General features: G+C 35.0%; 1 protein-coding gene across 1 annotated transcript; it reads right to left on the bottom strand.

The window, feature by feature from the left end:
- Positions 1-117: 117 nt before the first annotated feature.
- On the bottom strand, positions 118-3,237 carry LOC107178206 (uncharacterized). Its single transcript, XM_052435785.1, has 5 exons — positions 2,969-3,237; positions 2,018-2,790; positions 1,090-1,861; positions 855-960; positions 118-759 (listed from the first exon to the last, which is right to left on the bottom strand). Exons 1-5 carry the CDS (start codon positions 3,235-3,237, stop codon positions 118-120), a joined length of 2,562 nt encoding a protein of 853 aa, XP_052291745.1.
- Between the last annotated feature and the right edge of the window lie 20,626 nt (positions 3,238-23,863).

Raw genomic sequence — 23,863 nt, 5'->3', positions numbered from 1 at the left:
AAGTATATCATTTAGATTAATAAGTTAATACAAGAGCAATAGCATATAATGAAATAAATAAATCACTTACTGGAAAACTTTGAAAATTGGTGCTGGAAACTAACTACAATAATACATTCACTGATTTTCTAAATCAATATCTATTGGAATAGCATCACAATGTTTTCTGTCATAAATTCCTTCATCATCTTTCTCATCCAACTCACATACTGGAAGTTTGTTAGATAATGGAGAAAATACATCCACGTCTTCACATCTTTCCCCATTTAACTTATAAGCTTTGTCGGTCACTGAACAAACTATTGATTTATTATTCTCTAGCTGGTCCTTTACATAAAATACTTGCTTTGCATGACAAGCCAGAATAAAGCAATCAGATTTATAGCCAATCCGATTTAAATCAACTACAGTGAAACCTAAATTGTCAGTGCAAACCCCTCTATCATCTACCCAATCACACTTGAAAAGTGTTTTTTTAACCATTAGATAATCAAGCTGCCAAATCTCATCAATGACTCCATAAAACGTCATGTCTCCAAAATGAGGACTTTTATCTTTTGAGCTTGAAATCTGTAGAGTGTTAGCAACAACCCTAACACCACTATTTTGGGTCACACGATTACAGTCCCGGTCCCTCGTTGTAAAATTGAAGCCATTTATCTCGTAGCCAGAGAAGGTCACCACGCTTGAGCGTGGTTTGTTTGCTAACCAGCACACTATTTCATCAATCAGCACATTATTTACTTTATCATGTGCCACCTATAAATTAATTTAACAAGTACAGTAATTAGTAACATGTAGAAAAATCTTGTTAAGTTTATATCCTATATTGTATTTAGTTAAGTAATTCTAACCTTTGCTTGTAACCAACCAGAAAATGTTCGTATGTGTTCATTTTGCAACCACAGATTTGTTTTTGCCTTATAGGGGTTTCTTGATGCCAAATAATGCATATGCTCCCTACAGTGAAACATATTAAGATTTAAAAACTAGTATATTAATCTAATAATACAATAGTAATATTTTTTTGAAAAATTAACAACTTACTCGATATATATTTGGATTTCAGGGGTGTTCATTAGAACACACCGGTGTGCTTGTGTCAACAAAGGATCATCAACCACCTTTATGTTTGCACCTCCCAAAGGCTTTTCGATAGATAAATCAGTTGGACAACCAGTAGGCAGCCCAATAACATCACAATTTGAGAGGTACTCAGCACAAAATGCAAGTGCTTCTTCTGCAATATAACTTTCTACAATACAACCCTCAGGGCGGTAGCGATTACGAACATAATCCTTGAGAGTTTTCATTTGTCTCTCAAAAGGATACATCCATCGAAGATAAACAGGCCCACATAACCTAACTTGTTCAACTAAGTGGACTGTTAAATGGATCATTATGTCAAAAAAGCTAGGTGGGAAGTACTGCTGCAGTAAGCATAAAGTGATTACAAGTTCCTCTTGCAATTGGTCAAGAGTATTAGGATCTACCACTTTACAGCACAATGTATTAAAAAAGAAGCACATCCTGATTATGGCCGTTCTCACATTTATAGGCAAACAGTTTCGAATGGCTAGTGGTAGAAATTGTTGCATCAAAGTATGACAGTCATGGGACTTAAGGCCTTGAAGCCGACAATCATCCATTGAAACAAGGTTTTGGACATTGGAAGAATACCCATCAGGGACTTTCACACTCAGCAAGGTTTCACAAAACTGTTTTTTTTCTTTTTTACTCAAAGTATAAGGAGCTGGAGGTAGGACTTTGTTTTTTTTGTTTGTTTCATCAGGAACTAGTTTTCCCCTGATCTTCAAAGACTCAAGATCTTTTCTAGTATTAATCCCATCTTTTGTTTTGCCTGGTTGATGAAGTAATGTGCCATATATGTTTTCGCACACATTTTTTTCAATGTGCATCACATCTAATTGATGGCGAACTAATAAATGCTTCCAATAATCTAATTAAAAAAAGATTGACTTTTTTTTGTACAATTTTTCAGTTATGTTCTCATCACCACCACCACCACCACCGCCATCATGTTTCCGCTTTTTGGCCTTCTTTTTCCCGAACTTAATATCTATATCTTCCACCATATTAAAGATTTCCTCACCAGACAAAGTTTTAGGAGGCTCATTCCACTCTTGCTTCCCATTAAAAATCTTTTTCAGTTTCCGAAATAGGTGACCGAGTGGTAGAAAGCGGCGATGGCCCATACATGACATTTTCCTACTATGTGGCAGCCAACATGCACAAGTGTCTATCCCACAAATTGGGCAAGCATAATAGCCCTTAACAGTACAACCAGAGAGGTTTCCGTATGCTGGAAAGTCACTAATTGTCCACATCAAGACAGCCCGTAAATTAAAGGTTTCTTTTCTATAAGAATCATAAACATCAATACCTACATCCCATAGATTTTTTAAGTCCTCAATCAAAGGTGCTAGGTATACATCTAGATCATTTCTAGGTTGTTTAGGGCCAGATATCAAAAGTGACAACATCAAAAACTTTCTCTTCATACACAACCATGGAGGAAGATTATATGTTATTAATATAACAGGCCAACAACTATAAGTAGTGCTAAGTGTACTATGTGGGTTAACCCCATCAGTTGAGAGAGCTAAACAGAGATTTCTAGGTTCTTGTGCAAATTTTGGCCACTTATTGTCAATTAGTTGCCAGGCTGGTGAGTCTGCTGGGTGGCGAAGTTTGCCATCTCTAATTCTTTTATTAGCATGCCATGTTAAATTTTGAGCTGTTTGTGGTGATTGAAACAATCTTTTCAACCTAGGAATAGGTGGAAAATACCATAATACCTTTTTAGGAACCCCTTTCCTAAATTTTGTTGAGCTATCTTTTTTTTTTTGATACCTAGATGCTCCACAATTTGGGCATTCAGCAAGATCAGCAAATTCATTCCTATACAAAATGCAGTCATTTGGACATGCATGTATTTTTTTCATACTCTAAGCCTAGCACTTTCATTGTTTTCTTAACCTCGTACATTGACATAGGTAGAGTATTATTATTTGGCAAAATATCAGCAAGGACTTCTAACAAAGCAGAAAACCCTTTATCGGACCACCCGTAGTTCCCTTTCACATTGTAAAGTCTCATTAAACTAGATAACTTTGAATGTTTTGCACCCGGGTACAAAGGCTTTTCAGCATCTTCAAGCATATCCTTAAAAGAACTAGGATCTCTATCACAATGCTCGTAAGCATCTTCGACCATGTCAATTATATTACTGTAATCATGACATCTAAATCTTTGACTATGTGAATGGTCTTCACAGTTTGTAAATGTAGATTTAGAGTCAGTCTCACCATGCCAAGTCCAAACAATATATCTTGGGAGAAAACCTTTTTCAAATAAATGATCCTTCACTTGTTGAGGAGTATGAAACTCCATATTACAACAAAAGGTGCAAGGACATCTAATTGACATTCGATTTTCAGCATTCAAAATGGCAAAATCTAAGAAATCAGCAACTCTAGAACGATACTCTACAGACAATCTATCACAAGTTATCCAACTTCTGTCCATTTCAAATATTTTACCTGTTCACATATGTAATGTTAGTTTAAGTTTAATTAAATTGCATGATTAATTTAAAGTTCAATGTTATTATGATTATAGTTGTAATAATAAACTTATAATTCTGGAAAATCATTAATAGCCCTATAAATCATTAATTATAATAATAATTTAGACAAAATCCTGAAATTGAAACAAAATAAGTTTTGAAACTTAAATAGGAGATTAATAGGTAAGATGGGTGCTAATGGCTTTTTAAGTAGTCGAACTAATTCATAAGTCAAGTAACTAACAAAAGTTAAGAGTTCAAATAAATAATGTCTTCATACCACTTTGCAAGCCATTTTTTAAGATTCTATAAATCATTTTTTAACTTCAAATACAACATGCAGAACTACTTTAAAACAAGCATTTCTTTATTGAATCAAACACAAATCATCAACTTTATACAATCTCAAAATACTCACAACCACGAACTTAATTAATTCATATCATAGTCATTGTCTCTATTACAAATCGTCCAACCAAAACAGAATAAATAAACAAGTAGGATTATATAACAAAATTTGCCTCTCTTTACATGAAACAGAGATGTAAATAGTTTGTAACCACTAAATACACAGTCATTCAGCTAATATAACACCCAAACAATCATCTCCTAATCACAAAGGCAAAAGCTAAAATCAAATTTCATATTTTAGTACATTCAAAATCAACTAACTTATTGCTCAAAGTTAAGAAACAGAGCTAACAGTTTATTTCAGAAACTAAAAAAAATGCACATTCTTAGTTTTAAATAACAATGACAGTAAATCACATGCACAAAAGTTTGAAACTGACCTCAAATGTGGCAGAAAAAACTTAGTCGCAGCAGCAAGTGTTTTGAGTTTAAGTAATGCACCACTTAAAATGCCTGTAGTTTTGGACTGCATGTGAGTGAAGATATAGAAAAATAAGAACAAAAATTTCAAGTTACGAATAAATAAATAAAAAAAAATATTTGGAAAACAAAACCCACCAGGGTTGCACGACTGTTCAATTTCTGAATATCTGAAACAACCCAAAAATAAAAATTCAAAAATATTATTCATAAGCCAAATTAAAACAAACCCAATAATTAAATTGCACAAAAAAATAAAACATTCCGCCATTACCAGCTGATAACCTCCTCTACAGTTCTTTCTCTGGACTTAACTTGTCAGGGAGAATGAGATTACCTGAATACCGAACCGATGGTGCCACTTCACCCCTTGTCGATGGCTTTTACTTGCTTGCCTAGTATAGCCACAGGATGGTTAAGTTGGAGAAAAACCCCTTCGATAACAAGCGATTAGGGTTTTGGTTTGTGTTTCAATTTGGGGAAAATGGAAAAACGAATCAGAGTTTTAGGTTTTCATTATCTATCTAAATTAATTGAATTTAATTTGTAAATGGATAGTGCAAAACAGAAGAGATCGAGAAGAGAAAAACGAAAGCGAAAGTGAACGATGAAAGCAAGATAGAGACAATCGATATAGTCTAGATGGGGAGAACAAGTGTGTTTTATGTTATTGTTATTTATATTTTCATTTTTTAATAATTTAAATATTATTATGACTTTGACTCATCGAGATTTGATGGTCTGTGCTCCAAACATTAAAGCTTTAAATCTTAGAGCTCCCAGGTTCGAGTTGGAGCTAAAACAAAATTTTTATGAATTTTTTTATCATTGATACTTTAGTGTTAGTGATTTTTGATGTTTAGTTTACTGACACCCTAGTATCATTAATCCCTGATTCCTATTTGTCAAAAGCGGAAAATGGTGCATATGTACATAAGTACTGACACTTTTTGCAAAGTGTCAGTAACGAAGTGTCAGTAAAACTCATTTTTCTAGTAGTGGCTTGAGCTCTCTTGCTGTTGATTGTGGCCTCAACATGCATTAGTGACTTGTCTTGCACCTTTGCGGGAAGTTGCTTGGCATTTAACGCATTGAAGAAGTGAAAGCAGCCCGTGTCGACGGCCTCAATTGGTGGCACTTCTAGTTGCTTTTCTCCGTTCTCTTTGAACATGGTGTTGCAAGCCTTCTTCTTTGGGCAGTCCCTCACCTAATGGTCCTTATCGCAAAGAAAGCAATTGTGCTTGTGTTTAGCCTCCTTCTTGCCATCCTTCGAGCCATCTTTCTTTTGTTGCGGCTTTTTCTTGCCATTATGATACTGTGGTTTATCTCTCTTCGCTCCCCCACCTTTGCTTTGTCAGGGCTTATCACACTTCTTTGACTTGGATGATTTACCTTTCTGGAGTTCCGCAAGCGTGTCCGTCTAGGTAAGGGCAGTAGAGATGTCATTCACTTGGCGCCATTGAAGCTCCTGTTGTGCCCACAATTAGAGTCCCTCCACGAAGTTGAACAACAAGTCATTTGAGTTCATGTTGTCGATTTAAAACATTAGCTTTGAGAACTCATTGACATATTTTAAGATAGACCCTGTATGCTTTAATTCCTTCATCTTCTTTCGAGCCTCATACGCCACATTCCCTGGATAGAATTGCTTCTTTAGCTCGTACTTGAGCAAGTCCCATGTGTTGATGATGCACGTCCCGCACACAATTCTGCATGCTTCTGCTGCCACCAAGCGGTCGCGTGATCCTTAAGATACCCCGTTGCAATGTTCACATTTTCTTACTCGCCTAGGACATTGATGGCTTCAAAGTATCTCTCTATGGACCACAGAAAGTTCTCAATCTCTTGAGCATCTCGCTTGCCCTAATACCTCCATGGTCTCGGCACCTCAACCCTAATTAGAGGTGCAGCATAGGTGGTGAGCACTCTACTGGCCATTGCCTTCTTGTAAAGTGCCTAATCGCTTCTGGTCTCCTCAAGGCCCGCGTGAAGCTTTTTTACTTGAGCCCTTAGCGTCTCAATGGAGTTCATCACTATAGCTTGGAATTGCTCAAGACTTTGGTGTTGCGCCATCATGTCTTGGCTTAAGTCACCCATCCGTTCCCTAAGATCATCCGCCTCCTTCATCTTCTGCTCAAAGATTTTAAGGCATTCCTTTATCTCGGTGACAACAATCTCCCAACGAACAACCCGATTCTCCATGCTGTTTAGTAAGTCCACGAACTTCTCTTTATTGTTCTTCCCCTTCTTCGCATTGGGATTTTGGTCCCTCCTCCTTTGGTCATCATAAGTGAGGTCTAACATTCTTCATTTCAAACAATGCAACTACCTCGAGAGTGATTACGGCTCTAATACCAACTGTCATGACCCGTTTGTTCCCTTGCTGAATCATGCGGCTTTAGGCGTCAAATCCCACTCTCTTGGCCCTAAGTCAACTTTGCACACTCAAAACATTGCTGGATTTGAAAGTAGGAAAGAGTACTCACTCGAACTCACTCAAGATAGGAGGAAAGAACTTTTATTGCTCAAAGAAAGTTTACAATGCTTTGTGTGTTGTATTTCTTGTGTGCGTTGGCCAAATGAGGCCCTTCCTATTTATAGAGTACAAGGAAGTGTCTAGGTGGTGGCCTAGAACTATCTCAACTACCACTGTACTCATTAATTACATGGAATTATCTACAACATGCATAAAAGCTTCTATGAATTTAGAACCTTCGTAGGTGGTGACACACACCAAAGCTTAGGGCGTTACACTATATATGTTTTTGGCCTTCACTCCTCAAACCATAACAAGATTAAGCGAATCGCAAACCACTTAGCTCAGATTTTCATTCAAGCCTAACTTTATCTCAATTAAAAAATAACTTATCCTTGTGACACGTGGCCTGGTGAAATTCCTGCCCCAAGACTTTTGGCGACTCCACTGGGGATTGTTGAATCTAGAAATGTTTCTTGGAATGAATCTTAAAATTTTCTCTCGAAAAATTATTTTTGGAAGAACATTGAAAATGTTTTCTTGGAATTTATTTTTGGAAAATATTTTTTAAATTGCTTCATAAGTGAATAGAGTCAAGTATTTATAATGAAGATGTATCTTACTCTTTGTTGCTCTAAAAGTCATTTGACTTTTTGAATCTCAAACGGTTATTTGGCTTTTCGAAAAATCATCTGATTCCTTAAATTTCAAAGTGTTTTTTTGGCTCTTTAAAAGGTCATTTGACACTTCAGATCTCGAAGGGTTATTTAGCCTTATATGTATGGATTTATGATCTATATACAGTTTTAGGCCATCAAAGTGATTGATTATTCACTAGCTCGTTGCACAAGATATTTCTTTATGGGTTAAGATCTCTCAAGTGGGTTTACCAAGGGTTCGATGCGAATTGAGCTTCACTTGGGTGTATCTATACCTTCCAAACCATAACCCCTAGTAGTTGTCCTAATGTAGTGGCTTCGGTCCACTATAAAATACATACCTGTTGCGCTAGGTTGGGTCATTGGGCCTAACATTGATTTTTAAGTAGTAACATTAGCCCATTTGATTATGTGAAATATATGATCGCAGGCAAACATATCGCATAATTAAATTCCATGCCTAAGTAAAAATAAAAAAAGAATTCCACAAAAAACCAAAAAATATGGTTAGTTTAAAGCTAAACTAAGTTATGGTATAAACCATACTATGCATGGAATAACAATCATGCCTTTTCTTTTTTAATCATTCTGGAAGTGAGGTGAAAAATCTCTTATACCACTCTTGAATTTGAGATAACATCAAAATCTTATCCAATCCATTGAACATTTAGAAAGCTGCCTATGCAAGCAATATATACGTTGTTAAATATTACATGACAAGAAAATCTGCTTTTTCAGACCACTTTTGTCTTATAAGTATAATAGTCAAGTGTCCAATAATCTTCCCATACAAGTAACATATATGTTTTCAAAAGGTTACCCAACAAGGAAATTTACCTTTTCATATAACTTATGTATCTTATTAGTACGAATAATCCAATGCTCAATCTTACTTTTTCTTAAAAGATAAAAAGAAGAATATAAAAGTATAATCAACAATTGTGTAGATAAGAAGTTCGTTGCATGATTAATCAGCATAAACCTTTGAAAAAGTTTAGTTTAGACATTTAAAACCTATAGGTTTTATTAAAAAATCATAATGGTAGAATTCCTAGTTCAATAGGTTAAAAACATTTGTGTATTTTGTGGAAGTGGTTCAAAAACTATTCTAGATTTTATGAATAATGCAAAAGATCTTGGAAAGGTGTTAGGCGAACGTAAAATATGTTCAATGTTCAGAAACAATGACTTTGGGTTTGATGGGTTTGTTGCAGAACCTACACTTACAAGTAGAAATCAGACTTTTCCTAATACAAATGAAAGGATTTTTTAATTGAATAACAGTGTGTTAAGGGTTTTATCGCCTTACCGGGTGGATTTAAAACCCTAGAAGAAATTTTTACCATTTCTTCTTAGGCGCAACAAAACGGATATTGGAAACCGATCGCTTTGTTAAATGTAAATAATTTTTATAACCTATTTTTGTTCTTTCTTGATGGTGCTGTGTTGGAGGATTTTCTCCTTTTATTAACACAAAAAATCTTTGTTCATGCCAACATCGCCAACGAGTTAATTGAATTGTTATATGTATATCAGCCTGAGTTCGTTCCAACCACTTGTCAACTTAGATCAGATTATGACAAGGGGAAGAAGGATGATTATATTGGGAAGAAGGATGATAATGAGAATAAAAAGGATGATAACAACAAGAAAAATGATGAAGATAATAGTAAGAAGAGTAAAATGGTGGACTTCAGTCTTCACCGGCGACTTTGAACCCTTCCCCCTTCTTTATGATATATATATATATATATATATATATATGTTTAGGGTTTAGGGTTTAGGGTTTAGTGTAATATAGAATAGAGACTTTGTGTTTAAAGATTTATATCTTGGTTGAACATTGTTTGTGTGGTGAGTGTTACCTTAGTGTGTCTTGGTAGTTTTTGGTCGTAAGTCCCGATTAAGTTGAAGGGCAGTAAAACCAATTCTTAGCCTTGGATTGTAGCCATACCGACAAGACTAATACTAGAATATAGGTCTTGACCCATGGATTCTCTACTCTGTAGAGCATCGTCCTTTTCTAGCTCTTCTTCTGGAAGAACTAGTGATTCAAAGAATGTTGTGAATTCGGAAGAATTTGTGATTGAAGACTTTAATAAAGCAATTGATAATTGGGAATTACCAAAGTTTAATAAAGAAATGATTTATAAAACAAAAAAGCTTGATTTTTTAAAGAATGATTATGTTATAAAAACTGAAGAAAGAGACATAACCCTTTCAAAGCCTTTTGAAACTATTCATCTATTTTCAGAACACTCTTTAAAGAAATTAAAAGATAAGAATTTTAATTATGTTCATATCGGCTTAATACAAGTTGGTATAAAACCTTTAACAAAAGAAGGTCTTGATACCTCCATACTGGCTGTCCTAAGAGATGAGCGATTCATCTCTTTTGATGATTCTTTACTAGGTAGTATAGAATCAAGTCTTTGTAAAGGTCCCATTTCATTCAATTGTTACCCGAACATAACAATTTCTCTAAAAGACAAGAATATTCTAAAAAGCATGATTTTGCAAATCAAAACCCATAATTATCACATGATTGAGGGATCTATCCCAGTTGCCTTAATTTATAAAATTTCTTATAAAGTCATGATTTCTGCGTTTAGCACGCAACATAAATTTCAGTTAAAAAGAGATGAGACTCTTCTCTTGCAGACTGACCTGTCTAAAGCCAACACCGTTATTCCAAAACCAATCCAATGGAAAGATGTCAATCTTCCAGACGAATGGATTCTTGAAGGAGCCACTGCTCCAGTAATTCCAAAACAACTTGAGCCTAATACAGAGTTGCAAAATGTGACTCAGTATTCAGATGGTAAAGTTAAATTATCCTTTAGGAGATCTACATCATCCAGATTCTCCGACAAAGACTCAAGCACAAGTATTCCTACTTTAAAAAGGAAATTTTCAAAAATTCGTTCTGTTATAAATCTCCCTTTTCAACAAGTACAAAGTCAACCTAGGTTTTCCACTTCGGATATACCTAGTTCTTCCATACATTCTGTCGACTATAAAACTAGTGTTCTTCATCCTATTTACACTAGCCGACAACATGAACAAAGACAGGAAGAGAAAGAACCTTCTCCTCCAACTTCTCCTATATTTTTTGCCGTCACAGAAAATGTCATTAATGTCATAGAAAAAGACTTTGAATTAGATAAAACTCTTCTTCACAATGATTTTTATTCTGATTCCAACAAAGAAAAAAGACTTTGGTTTTTCACACATTTCTTAAACCAAAGAACAGAAATCCAACAAGTTTATTATGAGTTTGTAACATTGCATAAAGTTCATATATTATTTTTTGATTAGTTTGAGATGTATGCTTCAGATAACAACATTACTTATCCATTTAAAGAATCAAATCCCATTACTATTAGAAAGAAAGCCACTGAGTGGAACCTTTCTAGTAGTGGTAGAGTCATAGAATCTGAGCATCCACCTCTAAGGAGTTTAACCATTGAACATGGTGAGCCCCCTATTGAGATTAAAGCCTTACCCTATAAAATCCATAAAGACCCAGAATCAGATTTAGATAGCATTATTCAACAGAATAATTTCTGTAATGCCAATCTAAATACGATAGAAAAGCAGTTGACTAGAATAGAAAACCAATTCCAGAAGTCAACCATAGCTGTTTTTACTATTACATCAAAATCAGATTCTGACAAAATGCTTAAGGAGCCTATTTTCAACCTTTTGAGGTTTCGAAAACTAGTCAAAAGCTTGTTCAAGAGTCAAAATCAAATTTTGCTAAAGCCATTAGAGACCAATTAGATAGAATAGAAGCCTCTTCTTCTTCTTCTAAGGTCCAAATAGCCCCAGACAGTGCCCAATCTAGCAAGATTGGTGTACTAGAACAAGACAATATGTCCATAGCCTCTTCTGACATAGAAGCCTTTAAAGAAGAACCTGTTTCTAAAGCCACTAAAATCCATTGGGAATTAGCCCTACCTACTGTCAAATCTCCACCTGATCTGACTATAGACAACAGACCTGCAGCATTAAACCAATCATGCTTTAATGCATCTTCTGTCTATGAGTGGAATATTGATGGTATGTCTGAATATAACATCCTAGGATTGTTGCAACAAATGACCATGATAGCTAATGCCTATAAAACTTAGTCGGGAACTTCTGACAAAGCCATTGCAGAAATTCTCATTGCTGGTTTTACTGGTCAACTTAAAGGTTGGTGGGATCATCTTCTCACCAAACAGCAACAATTAGATATCCTTAATTCTATTCAAGTGGATGAAAATGGAGCCCCCATCCTCGATGAATTCAATAGTCCAATCCAGGATGCTGTTGCTACCCTGATTCTGACTATATCCCTCCATTTCATAGGTGACCCTTCTCACCTAAGAGATAAAAATGCTGAGTTACTACACAACTTAAGATGTAGGAAACTTAGTGAATTCCAAAGCTATAAAACCACTTTCTTTGCCAGAATTTTCCTTAGGGATGATGCAAATCATATAACCTGGAAGGAGAAATTCCTTGCAGGTCTACCAACCCTTCTAGGAGAAAAGGTTAGGAATTCTATCAAAGCTTTGTATGACAACCGTATTCCATATGATGAGCGCACCTATGGTGAACTTGTCAGTTTTGTTAACAAGGAAGGTTTAAAAATTTGTCAAGATTTGAAACTTCAGAAATGTCTAAAATGGGAGCTTAGAAATTCTAAGCAAGAATTAGGCAGTTTCTGTAAGCAATTCAATTATGATCCCTTTAAAACTTCCACTTTTAAAGATTGTGATGGAAAGTGTTCTTCAAAACCTTATAAGAAACATCACAAATCAAAAAGCCATAAGAAACCCTTTTAGGATTTTAGAAAATTTTCTTATAAGAAACCTTCAAGGCCTTATAAGAAGCCAAACATCTCTAAAAAAGATTTTAGGACCAAACAGAAAATCCCTTTTAATTACAAAGAAGCCACATGTTACAAATGTGGAAAGAAAGGCCATACTGTAAAATTTTGCAGAATGAACAGAAAGCTTCATGAGCTTGGCCTTGATGAAGAAATACTTTCTAAAGTTGCCCCTTTGCTTATAGAGTCTTCTGACTCTGAGTCTTCCATGACGGGAGACAGTGATCCTCTACAGATCGACGAACTACTGGATTCCGATACTTCAGAATCAAGAAGTAGTGATTTTGACATGGAATCCTGTAACACCCTAGGCGAATCCCACATCGGCAAAGCACGGGAGAGATGCTGGGTTTATAAGGGGTAATCCACACCTTAATTGGCAAGACGCGTTTTGGGGTGTATGGGCGCCCCAAGAACAAATCCGTGCGGGCCTTGTTAAGGCCTAAAGCGGACAATATCTTGCCAGGTCTGGGTTGGGTCATGACATTATGGTATCAGAGCGGCTCCGCGTGTCCTCTTGAGCGATGGTGGGGCAAACCTCAGCGAGGACGCTGAGTCCCCAAGGGGGGGTGTATGTAACACCCTAGGCGAATCCCACATCGGCAAAGCACAGGAGAGATGCTGGGTTTATAAGGGGTGATCCACACCTTAATTGGCAAGACGCGTTTTGGGGTGTATGGGTGCCCCAAGAACAAATCCGTGCGGGGCTTGTTAAGGCCCAAAGCGGACAATATCTTGCCAGGTCTGGGTTGGGTCATGACATTATGGTATCAGAGCGGCTCCGCGTGTCCTCTTGAGCGATGGTGGGGCAAACTTCAGCGAGGACGCTGAGTCCCCAAGGGGGGGTTTATGTAACACCCTAGGCGAATCCCACATCGGCAAAGCACGGGAGAGATGCTGGGTTTATAAGGGGTGATCCACACCTTAATTGGCAAGACGCGTTTTGGGGTGTATGGGCGCCCCAAGAACAAATCCGTGCGGGCCTTGTTAAGGCCCAAAGCGGACAATATCTTGCCAGGTCTGGGTTGGGTCATGACAAATCCCATTTAAAGAAAATCAATGTTTTGACCAAAGATCAAGAAACTTTTCTCGAATTAGTCAAACATATTTCTGACCCTAATCTCCAAAAAGAATACCTTGATAAACTTTTAAAAACCCTAGAACTCAAGAAAACAGAAACTTCCAAAGCCCCAATAATTAAAAAGAACACTTATGATTTTACTGAGAGTTTGGATAAAAAGAAAACAAAGAGAACTATAACTCCTAATATCCAAGACCTTCAAAAAGGGATAAAAGAAATCAAACTTGAGATAAAAGAACTAAAAGAAAAACAAAAAATTGATTCTGAAACCATTCAACTCCTCCTACAAAAACAACTTGAAGAAAATTCAGAAAAAGAAGTTGAATCTGATGGTGATAATGAACAAAACGTTGAAAACATTGAATCTATACCCAATGATTTTTTGTTTGTTTTAAAACAAATCACCACAAGAAAATATTGGATTAAAATTACTTTAATACTTTCTAAAGACTTTGAAATTGACACCATTGCCCTTTTTGATACTGGTGCCGATTTAAATTGTATAAAAGAAGACATTGTTCCTAAAATATTTCATGAAAAGACAAATGAAAGACTCTCAGCCGCCAATAATTCAAAATTGAAGGTAAAATCTAAGGTTGATGCCTCAGTGCATAATAATGATTTTGAATTTAGGACTTCCTTTCTTTTAACAAATGATATCCATCACACTGTTATATTAGGAACTCCTTTTATCAATCTCATTATTCCATATACTGTCAACTACGATAGTATATCCTTTAAAGTAAAAACCAAAAAACTTGTTTTTCCTTTCATTGAGAAACCTAAAACAAGAAATTTGAATATTGTTAAAGCCTGTTCTGTTTATCAGAACCAAATCAATGTACTCCTCAAGTCAAAACAAAATGAACTGATTTGTTTAAAAAAGGATTTGAGTTTACAAAGAATCGAAAATCAATTACAAAATAAACTTTTAAAAAGAAAGATCTCTGATTTTAAAGACCTGATTGAAAATGCAATATGTGCAGATCTACCCTCTGCTTTTTGGAATAGAAAGTAACATTTAGTAGATTTGCCTTATGAAAACTCTTTTGATGAAAAACAAATACCTACCAAAGCCCGTCCAATCCAAATGAATATGGAATTAGAAATAACATTGTAAAGAGGAAATAAAAGACTTAGAATCAAAATGACTCATTGTAAAATCTAGGTCTCCATGGTCTTGTGCCGCTTTCTATGTTCATAAAAATTCTGAAATAGAAAGAGGAACACCTAGACTTGTTATAAATTATAAACCTCTGAATAAAGTATTAAAATGGATTAGGTATCCCATACCTAATAAAAAAGATTTGCTTCAAAAACTACATTCTGCATTCATTTTTTTCAAATTTGATATGAAGTCAGGATTTTGGCAAATTCAAATCCATCCTAAAGACCGCTATAAAACTGCATTCACTGTTTCCTTTGGACAATATAAATGGACTGTTATGCCATTCGGTTTGAAGAATGCACCCTCAGAATTCCAAAGAATTATGAATGATATTTATAACCCTTTCTCTGATTTCTGCATAGTTTATATAAATGATGTGTTGAACTTCTCCCAAACAATTGATCAACATTTCAAACATTTAAAGACTTTCTACCTTGCCACTAGAAAGGCTGGTCTGGCAATTTCTAGTTCTAAAGTCTCTTTGTTTCAAACAAATATCAGGTTCCTAGGTCATTACATTTCCAAGGGAACCATTACGCCTATTGAAAGATCTTTTGCATTTACTGATAAATTTCCTGATAAAATCCTTGACAAAACCCAATTGCAGAGATTTTTAGGTAGTTTAATTTATGTTCTTGATTTTTGTCCTAATATCAACAGAATGTCGAAACCTTTGCATGATAGATTAAAAAAGAACCCTGTTGCATGGATTGATGAGCATACTAAAGCTGTTAAGCTAATAAAGAATTCTGTTAAAAATATTCCATGTTTATTCCTTGCAAATCCTGCATTACCTAAAATTGTTGAAACAGATGCATCAGATTTAGGATATGGAGGAATATTAAAGCAAAAAGAGAATAATAAAGAACAAATACTACAGCATGTTTCTGCTCATTGGAATGAATGCCAAAGAAATTACTCTACTCTTAAAAAATAAATTCTTTCTATCGTATTATGCATTTCTAAATTCCAAAGTGACTTATTAAATCAAAAGTTTTTACTTAGAATTGATTGCAAAGCTGCAAAACATGTTTTGGAAAAAGATGTTCAAAATATTACTTCAAAACAGATTTTTGCAAGATGGCAAGCTATTTTAAGCGTCTTTGATTTTGATATTTAGTTTATAAAAGGTGATATAAATTTTATCCCTGACTTTCTAACCAGAGAATTTCTTCAAAACAGATAATGCTGCCCAAGAAAAAAGATAAAGGTAAAGCTGTTCTTAAAGACACTGAGTTACAAGTAACCTCTAAAGAACCCAAATCAACCCCTTCTAAAGAAAAATTACTTTATTCGGCCATGCCCATCAAATCTTGGATTGAAATGGTTGAAGAACAAGAAGCCTAGTTTAAAGCCATTACCTCCGAAGATCAAGTAAAAGAATGGATGAATTCCATTACAAAGTCTCCAGAGCTTATGCTCGCCTTACAAAATATTTCTCAAACTAAAGCCCTTTCTTAAGTTCCTGAGAATGAAAAACCTGTTTCCAAAGAAATTTCAAGACCTTCTGCCTCTAAAGAAATCGTTTTATGTGAAAGCTCTTCTTCACGAATTTTTGTTTCTCAATCAAAGCTTTCACAAAAATCATTGGATTGGTTTAATAAAGCCTATCAACAAAATGTTTTATCTATGGAAGATGGGTTTTATCATTCTGATCCATTTCAAGCAGTTTTAAAGATTTTCCCGAAAGGCTGGTTTTTTAAACCATGGGATTTATCCAAACCCCAGTCTTTCTACCAAAGCATACTTGAGTTCACTGAGTCAGTAAAATTTAAACATTTCTTCCTTAGTGAAGCTCATTCTGAACCAGCCTATTCCACGGCTACCATCCTTAAAGTCCTTAGCCCAAATCAGTGGGGTGACCAGCTCCACAAACCAAAGACTTTTCCCGCCAATTTTCAAAGACGTTTAAACAACTGTTTATCTTTCTCTTACTGGGATTATCAACAGGCCCGGTTTAACACCTTTTTTATTCAAAACCCCAAACGATCTCACTCATGGTTATTTTTCTTTAATTCAAAAATAACCGTTCAAAACCTTTCAAATTGGTTCCAAATTTGGTGGAACTACTTTGGGCCAAGCCTAGACATTCTAACCTAGAATGCCATTAAATGTTTAAATCTTTTTAAAGCCAATTATATTCCTTCTGAGTCTGAAAAGAGGTTTCCTCATTTTCTCTGCTTTTGTACAAATTTCTTCCTTCCCTGGGTTTGGATGTGGAATTTCTAATACCACACCATAGACACCCAACTAGTTTTACAAAGAACCTTTAAAGTCAAATGGTGGTCTAAGTTTGACGAACAGTCAAAATTGTGTGAAGCCACGATCCAATCCTGGCTTTCCACAAGAGGCCTCATTGCCCCAAGTAAAGACCTAGCCAAAACCCAAAGCACTTTCCTCGCCCAGAGAGCCAAAGCCCAATCCCTATTGGCCAGTGCCAAAACCGAGGATGAATATTTCAAAGTGATGCAGCAACTTCTTGCCACAAGATCTGAGCCATCCGTTGCAAGCTCTTCATCAAGCTCCTCTGGAGAAGCTGAACCGTTCATGTCCCTCGGAGATGAAAACGAAGATGATTGCTTCGGAATATTCTCTCCATTAAAGCATTAAAGCTTTGTTTAAAAAAAAAAGATTGTCTTATTTTCCTTATTTCCTTGTAATTATTACTCATGTAATTAACGATTGTATTTCCCTTTGTAACAATTACTTTGTTGTAATTATTCTCAGAATGTATTTATATTATTTTTCTGGGTGGTCCCCTGGACACAAGTGAGAGCGCACATGTCTCTTCACCCAGTTTTTGCCTTTTCAAGGCCCCTTTTCCATGTTGCTGTCTCAACTAAAGTCTCATCTTACCAGCCACGCATGTGAAGCTACAGCAAAAGCAAATAAAGCAAAAGATGCCCTCAATCATGTTGTCTTCCATGACACCTCCCTTATTGGCCTTTTTCTGGTAAAGCTACAGTTTCGCTACTATGGACGAATAAAGCTACAGTTTCGCTACAGTTGAAGCTACAGACTCGCCACAGTTCAAGCTTCAGTTGTTTTAAATTCAAAGCTATGTAACATTTAGGGACAGAGTCTTTTCTTACAAAAATTTGACTCTCTCTCTCTCTCTCTCTTGGGAAATCAGGATCAAGACATCAAGGAAAACTATTCCTGTCTTGTAATTTTCCTTTTCTTCAAAGCTGTAAACATTTTCCCTTGTAAAGCTCTCGGATCCATGCAAATTATGTAAGCATTTCTTGTAATTTATTTTAAAGCATGTGTAATTAATTTAAAGTTTTTAATTTTCAACCTGTTACGTTCCTCTAAGGCAAAAAGACCGGATCTCTATCCTTAGTTGTATCTTCTCTTCTCCCTCCATTCAATCAGAATACTATTTCTGGGATCCAGATCTAGTATTATTTATTAGCCTTTAGATTTTGTTGCTAGGCTTGGATAAAGAACATTAAAGGTTTTAAAATTATTTTGGTATATCGGCTGGAAAACAGAACGTGCGAGATATTGATCTGTTCTAAGTCAGATCTGACCTCAAAGGCAGATTAAGTTCTGCATCGATCTGGTAACAACGCCACGTACCGATTTAATTAAGTTTGATTTAATTTTCTGCTTCATCACATCCATCTTTCGATCCTATTTCCTTACCAGATACATCGATTAGGTAACATAACCCTTTCAAAACCTTTTGAAACTATTCATCTATTTCCTTACTGGTATTAGAGCCAAGGGGAGGATAATGTAATATAGAATAGAGTCTTTGTGTTTACAGATTTATATCTTGGTTGAACATTGTTTGTGTAGTGAGTGTTACCTTAGTGTGCCTTGGTAGTTTTTGGTCGTAAGTCCCGATTAGGTTGAAGGGCAGTAAAACCAATTCTTAGCCTTAGATTGTAGCCATACCGACAAGACTAATACTAGAATATAGGTCTTGACCCATGGATTCTCTGCTCTATAGAGCATCGTCCTTTTCTAGCTCTTCTTCTGGAAGAACTAGTGATTCAAAGAATGTTGTGAATTCAGAAGAATTTGTGATTAAAGACTTTAATAAAGCAATTGCTAATTGGAAATTACCAAAGGTTAATAAAAAAATGATTTATAAAATAAAAAAACTTGATTTTTTAAAGAATGATTATGTTATAAAAACTGAAGAAAGAGACATAACCCTTTCAAAGCCTTTTGAAACTATTCATCTATTTTCAGAACACTCTTTAAAGAAAATAAAAGATAAGAATTTTAAATATGTTCATATCGGCTTAATACAAGTTGGTATAAAACCTTTAACAAAAGAAGGTCTTAATACCTCCATATTGGCTGTCCTAAGAGATGAGCAATTCATCTCTTTTGATGATTCTTTACTAAGTAGTATAGAATCAAGTCTTTGTAAAGGTCTCATTTCATTCAATTGTTACCCGAACATAACAATTTCTCTAAAAGACAAGAATATTCTAAAAAGCATGATTTTGCAAATCAAAACCCATAATTATCACATGATTGAGGGATCTGTCCCAATTGCCTTAATTTATAAAATTTCTTATAAAGTCATGATTTCTGCGTTTAGCACGCAACATAAATTTCAGTAAAAAAGAGATGAGACTCTTCTCTTGCAGACTGACTTGTCTAAAGCCAACACCGTTATTCCAAAACCAATCCAATGGAAAGATGTCAATCTTCCAGACGAATGGATTTCTTATAAAGTCATGATTTCTGCGTTTAGCACGCAACATAAATTTCAGTAAAAAAGAGATGAGACTCTTCTCTTGCAAACTGACCTGTCTAAAGTCAACACCGTTATTCCAAAACCAATCCAATGGAAAGATGTCAATCTTCCAGACGAATGGATTCTTGAAGGAGCCACTGCTCCAGTAATTCCAAAACAACTTGAGCCTAATACAGAGTTGCAAAATATGACTCAGTATTCAGATGGTAAAGTTAAATTATCCTTTAGGAGATCTACATCATCCAGATTCTCCGACAAAGACTCAAGCACAAGTATTCCTACTTTAGAAAGGAAATTTTCAAAAATTCCTTCTGTTATAAATCTCCCTTTTCAACAAGTACAAAGTCAACCTAGGTTTTCCACTTCGGATATACCTAGTTTTTCTATACATTCTGTCGACTATACAACTAGTGTTCCTCATCTTATTTACACTAGCCGACAACATGAACAAAGACAGGAAGAGAAAAAACGTTCTCCTCCAACTTCTCCTACATTTTCTGCCGTCACAGAAAATGTCATTAATGTCATAGAAAAAGACTTTGAATTAGATAAAACTCTTCTTCACAATGATTTTTATTCTGATTCCAACAAAGAAAAAAGACTTTGGTTTTTCAAACATTTCTTAAACCAAAGAACAGAAATCCAACAAGTTTATTATGAGTTTGTAACATTGCATAAAGTTCATATATTATTTTTTGATTGGTTTGACATATATGCTACGGATAACAACATTACTTATCCATTTAAAGAATTAAATCCCATTACTATTAGAAAGAAAGCCACTGAGTGGAACCTTTCTGGTAGTGGTAGAGTCATAGAATCTGAGCATCCACCTCTAAGGAGTCTAACCATTGAACATGGTGAGCCCCCTATTGAGATTAAAGCCTCACCTTATAAAATCCATAAAGACCCAGAATCAGATTTAGATAGCATCATTCAACAGAATAATTTCGGTAATGCCAATCTAAATATGATAGGAAAGCAGTTGACTAGAATAGAAAACCAATTCCAGAAGTCAACCATAGCTGTTTATACTATTACATCAAAATCAAATTCTGACAAAATGCTTAAGGAGCCTATTTTCAACCTTTTGAGGTTTCGAAAACTAGTCAAAAGCTTGTTCAAGAGTCAAAATCAAATTTTGCTAAAGCCATTAGAGACCAATTAGATAGAATATAAGCCTCTTGTTCTTCTTCTAAGGTCCAAATAGCCCCAGACAGTGCCCAATCTAGCAAGATTGGTGTACTAGAACAAGACAATATGTCCATAGCCTCTTCTGACATAGAAACCTTTAAAGAAGAACCTGTTTCTAAAGCCACTAAAATCCATTGGGAATTAGCCCTACCTACTGTCAAATCTCCACCTAATCTGGCTATAGACAACAGACCTGCAGCATTAAACCGATCACGCTTTAATGCATCTTCTGTCTATGAGTGGAACATTGATGGTATGTCTGAATATAACATCCTAGGATTGTTGCAACAAATGACCATGATAGCTAATGCCTATAAAACTCAGTCGGGAATTTCTGACAAAGCCATTGCAGAAATTCTCATTGCTGGTTTTACTGGTCAACTTAAAGGTTGGTGGGATCATCTTCTCACCAAACAGCAACAATTAGATATCCTTAATTCTATTTAAGTGGATGAAAATGGAGCCCCCATCCTCGATGAATTCAATAGTCCAATCCAGGATGCTGTTGCTACCCTGATTCTGACTATATCCCTCCATTTCGTAGGTGACCCTTCTCACCTAAGAGATAAAAATGCTGAGTTACTACACAACTTAAGATGTAGGAAGCTTAGTGAATTCCAAAGCTATAAAACCACTTTCTTTACCAGACTTTTCCTTAGGGATGATGCAAATCATATAACCTGGAAGAAGAAATTCCTTACAGGTCTACCAACCCTTCAAGGAGAAAATGTTAGGAATTCTATCAAAGCCTTGTATGACAACCGTATTCCATATGATGAGCTCACCTACGGTGAACTTGTCAGTTTTTTTAACAAGGAAGGTTTAAAGATTTGTCAAGATTTGAAACTTCAGAAACGTCTAAAATGGGAGCTTAGAAAATCTAAGTAAGAATTAGGCAGTGTCTGTAAGCAATTCAATTATGATCCCTTTAAAACTTCCACTTTTAAAGATTGTGATGGAAAGTGTTCTTCAAAACCTTATAAGAAACATCACAAATCAAAAAGCCATAAGAAACCCTTTTAGGATTTTAGAGAATTTTATTATAAGAAACCTTCAAGGCCTTATAAGAAGCCAAACATCTCTAAAAAAGATTTTAGGACTAAACAGAAAACCCCTTTTAATTATAAAGAAGCCACATGTTATAAATGTGGAAAGAAATGCCATACTGTAAAATTTTACAGAATGAACAGAAAGCTCCATGAGCTTGGCCTTGACGAAGAAATACTTTCTAAGGTTGCCCCTTTGCTTATAGAGTCTTCTGACTCTGAGTCTTCCATGACGGGAGACCGTGATCCTCTACAGATCGACGAACTAATGGATTCTAATACTTCAGAATCAAGAAGTAGTGATTCTAACATGGAATCCCGTTTAAAGAAAATCAATGTTTTGACCAAAGATCAAGAAACTTTTCTCGAATTAGTCAAAAATATTTCTAACCCTAATCTCCAAAACGAATACCTTCATAAACTTTTAAAAACCCTAGAACTCAAGAAAACAGAAACTTCCAAAGCCCCAATAATTAAAAAGAACACTTATGATTTTACTGAGATTTTGGATAAAAAGAAAACAAAAAGAACTATAACTCCTAATATCCAAGACCTTCAAAAAGAGATAAAAGAAATCAAACTTGAGATAAAAGAACTAAAAGAAGAACAAAAAATTGATTCTGAAGCCATTCAACTCCTCCTACAAAAACAACTTGATGAAAATTCAGAAAGAGAAGTTGAATCTGATGGTGATAATGAACAAAACATTGAAAACATTGAATCTATACCCAATGATTTTCTGTTTGTTTTAAAATAAATCACCACAAGAAAATACTTGATTAAAATTACTTTAATACTTTCTAAAGACTTTGAAATTGACACCATTGCCCTTTCTGATACTGGTGCCGATTTAAATTGTATAAAAGAAGACATTATTCCTAAAAGATTTCATGAAAAGACAAATGAAAGACTCTCAGCCGCCAATAATTCAAAATTGAAGGTAAAATCTAAGGTTAATGCCTCAGTGCATAGTAATGGTTTTGAATTTAGGACTTCCTTTCTTTTAACAAATGATATCCATCACACTGTTATATTGGGAACTCCTTTTATCAATCTTATTATGACATATACTGTCAACTACGATAGTATATCCTTTAAAGCAAAAACCAAAAAACTTGTTTTTCCTTTCATTGAGAAACCTAAAACAAGAAATTTGAATATTGTTAAAGCCTGTTCTGTTTATCAGAACCAAATCAATGTACTCCTCAAGTCAAAACAAAATGACCTGATTTGTTTAAAAAAGGATTTGAGTTTACAAAGAATCGAAAACCAATTAAAAAAAGAATTTGTAAAAATAAAGATCTCTGATTTTAAAGACCTGATTGAAAATGAAATATGTGCAGATTTACCCTTTGCTTTTTGGAACAAAAAGCAACATTTAGTAGATTTGCCTTATGAAAACTCTTTGGATGAAAAACAAATACCTACCAAAGCCCATCCAATCCAAATGAATATGGAATTAGAACAACATTGTAAAGAGAAAATAAAAGACTTAGAATCAAAAGGACTCATTGTAAAATCTAGGTCTCCATGGTCTTGTGCCGCTTTCTATGTTCATAAAAATTCAGAAATAGAAAGAGGAACACCTAGACTTGTTATAAATTATAAACCTCTGAATAAAGCATTAAAATGGATTAGGTATCCCATACCTAATAAAAAAGATTTGCTTCAAAAACTACATTCTGCATTCATTTTTTCCAAATTTGATATGAAGTCAGGATTTTGGCAAATTCAAATCCATCCTAAAGACCGCTATAAAACTGCATTCACTGTTCCCTTTGGACAATATGAATGCACTGTTATGCCATTCGGTTTGAAGAATGCACCCTCAGAATTCCAAAGAATTATGAATGATATTTATAACCCTTTCTCTGATTTCTGCATAATTTATATAGATGATGTGTTGATCTTCTCCCAAACAATTGATCAACATTTCAAACATTTAAAGACTTTCTACCTTGCCACTAGAAAGGCTGGTCTGGCAATTTCTAGTTCTAAAGTCTCTTTGTTTCAAACAATTATCAGGTTCCTAGGTCATTACATTTCCAAGGGAACCATTACGCCTATTGAAAGATCTCTTGCATTTATTGATAAATTTCCTGATAAAATCCTTGACAAAACCCAATTGCAGAGATTTTTAGGTAGTTTAAATTATGTTCTTGATTTTTGTCCTAAAATCAACAGAATGTCGAAACCTTTGCATGATAGATTAAAAATGAACCC

This window comes from Citrus sinensis, chromosome 3, assembly GCF_022201045.2.
Source record: "Citrus sinensis cultivar Valencia sweet orange chromosome 3, DVS_A1.0, whole genome shotgun sequence".
Classification (NCBI taxonomy): domain Eukaryota; kingdom Viridiplantae; phylum Streptophyta; class Magnoliopsida; order Sapindales; family Rutaceae; genus Citrus; species Citrus sinensis.
Note: the sequence above shows the minus strand (reverse complement) of the source record. Positions and strands in the feature narration are given on the sequence as shown.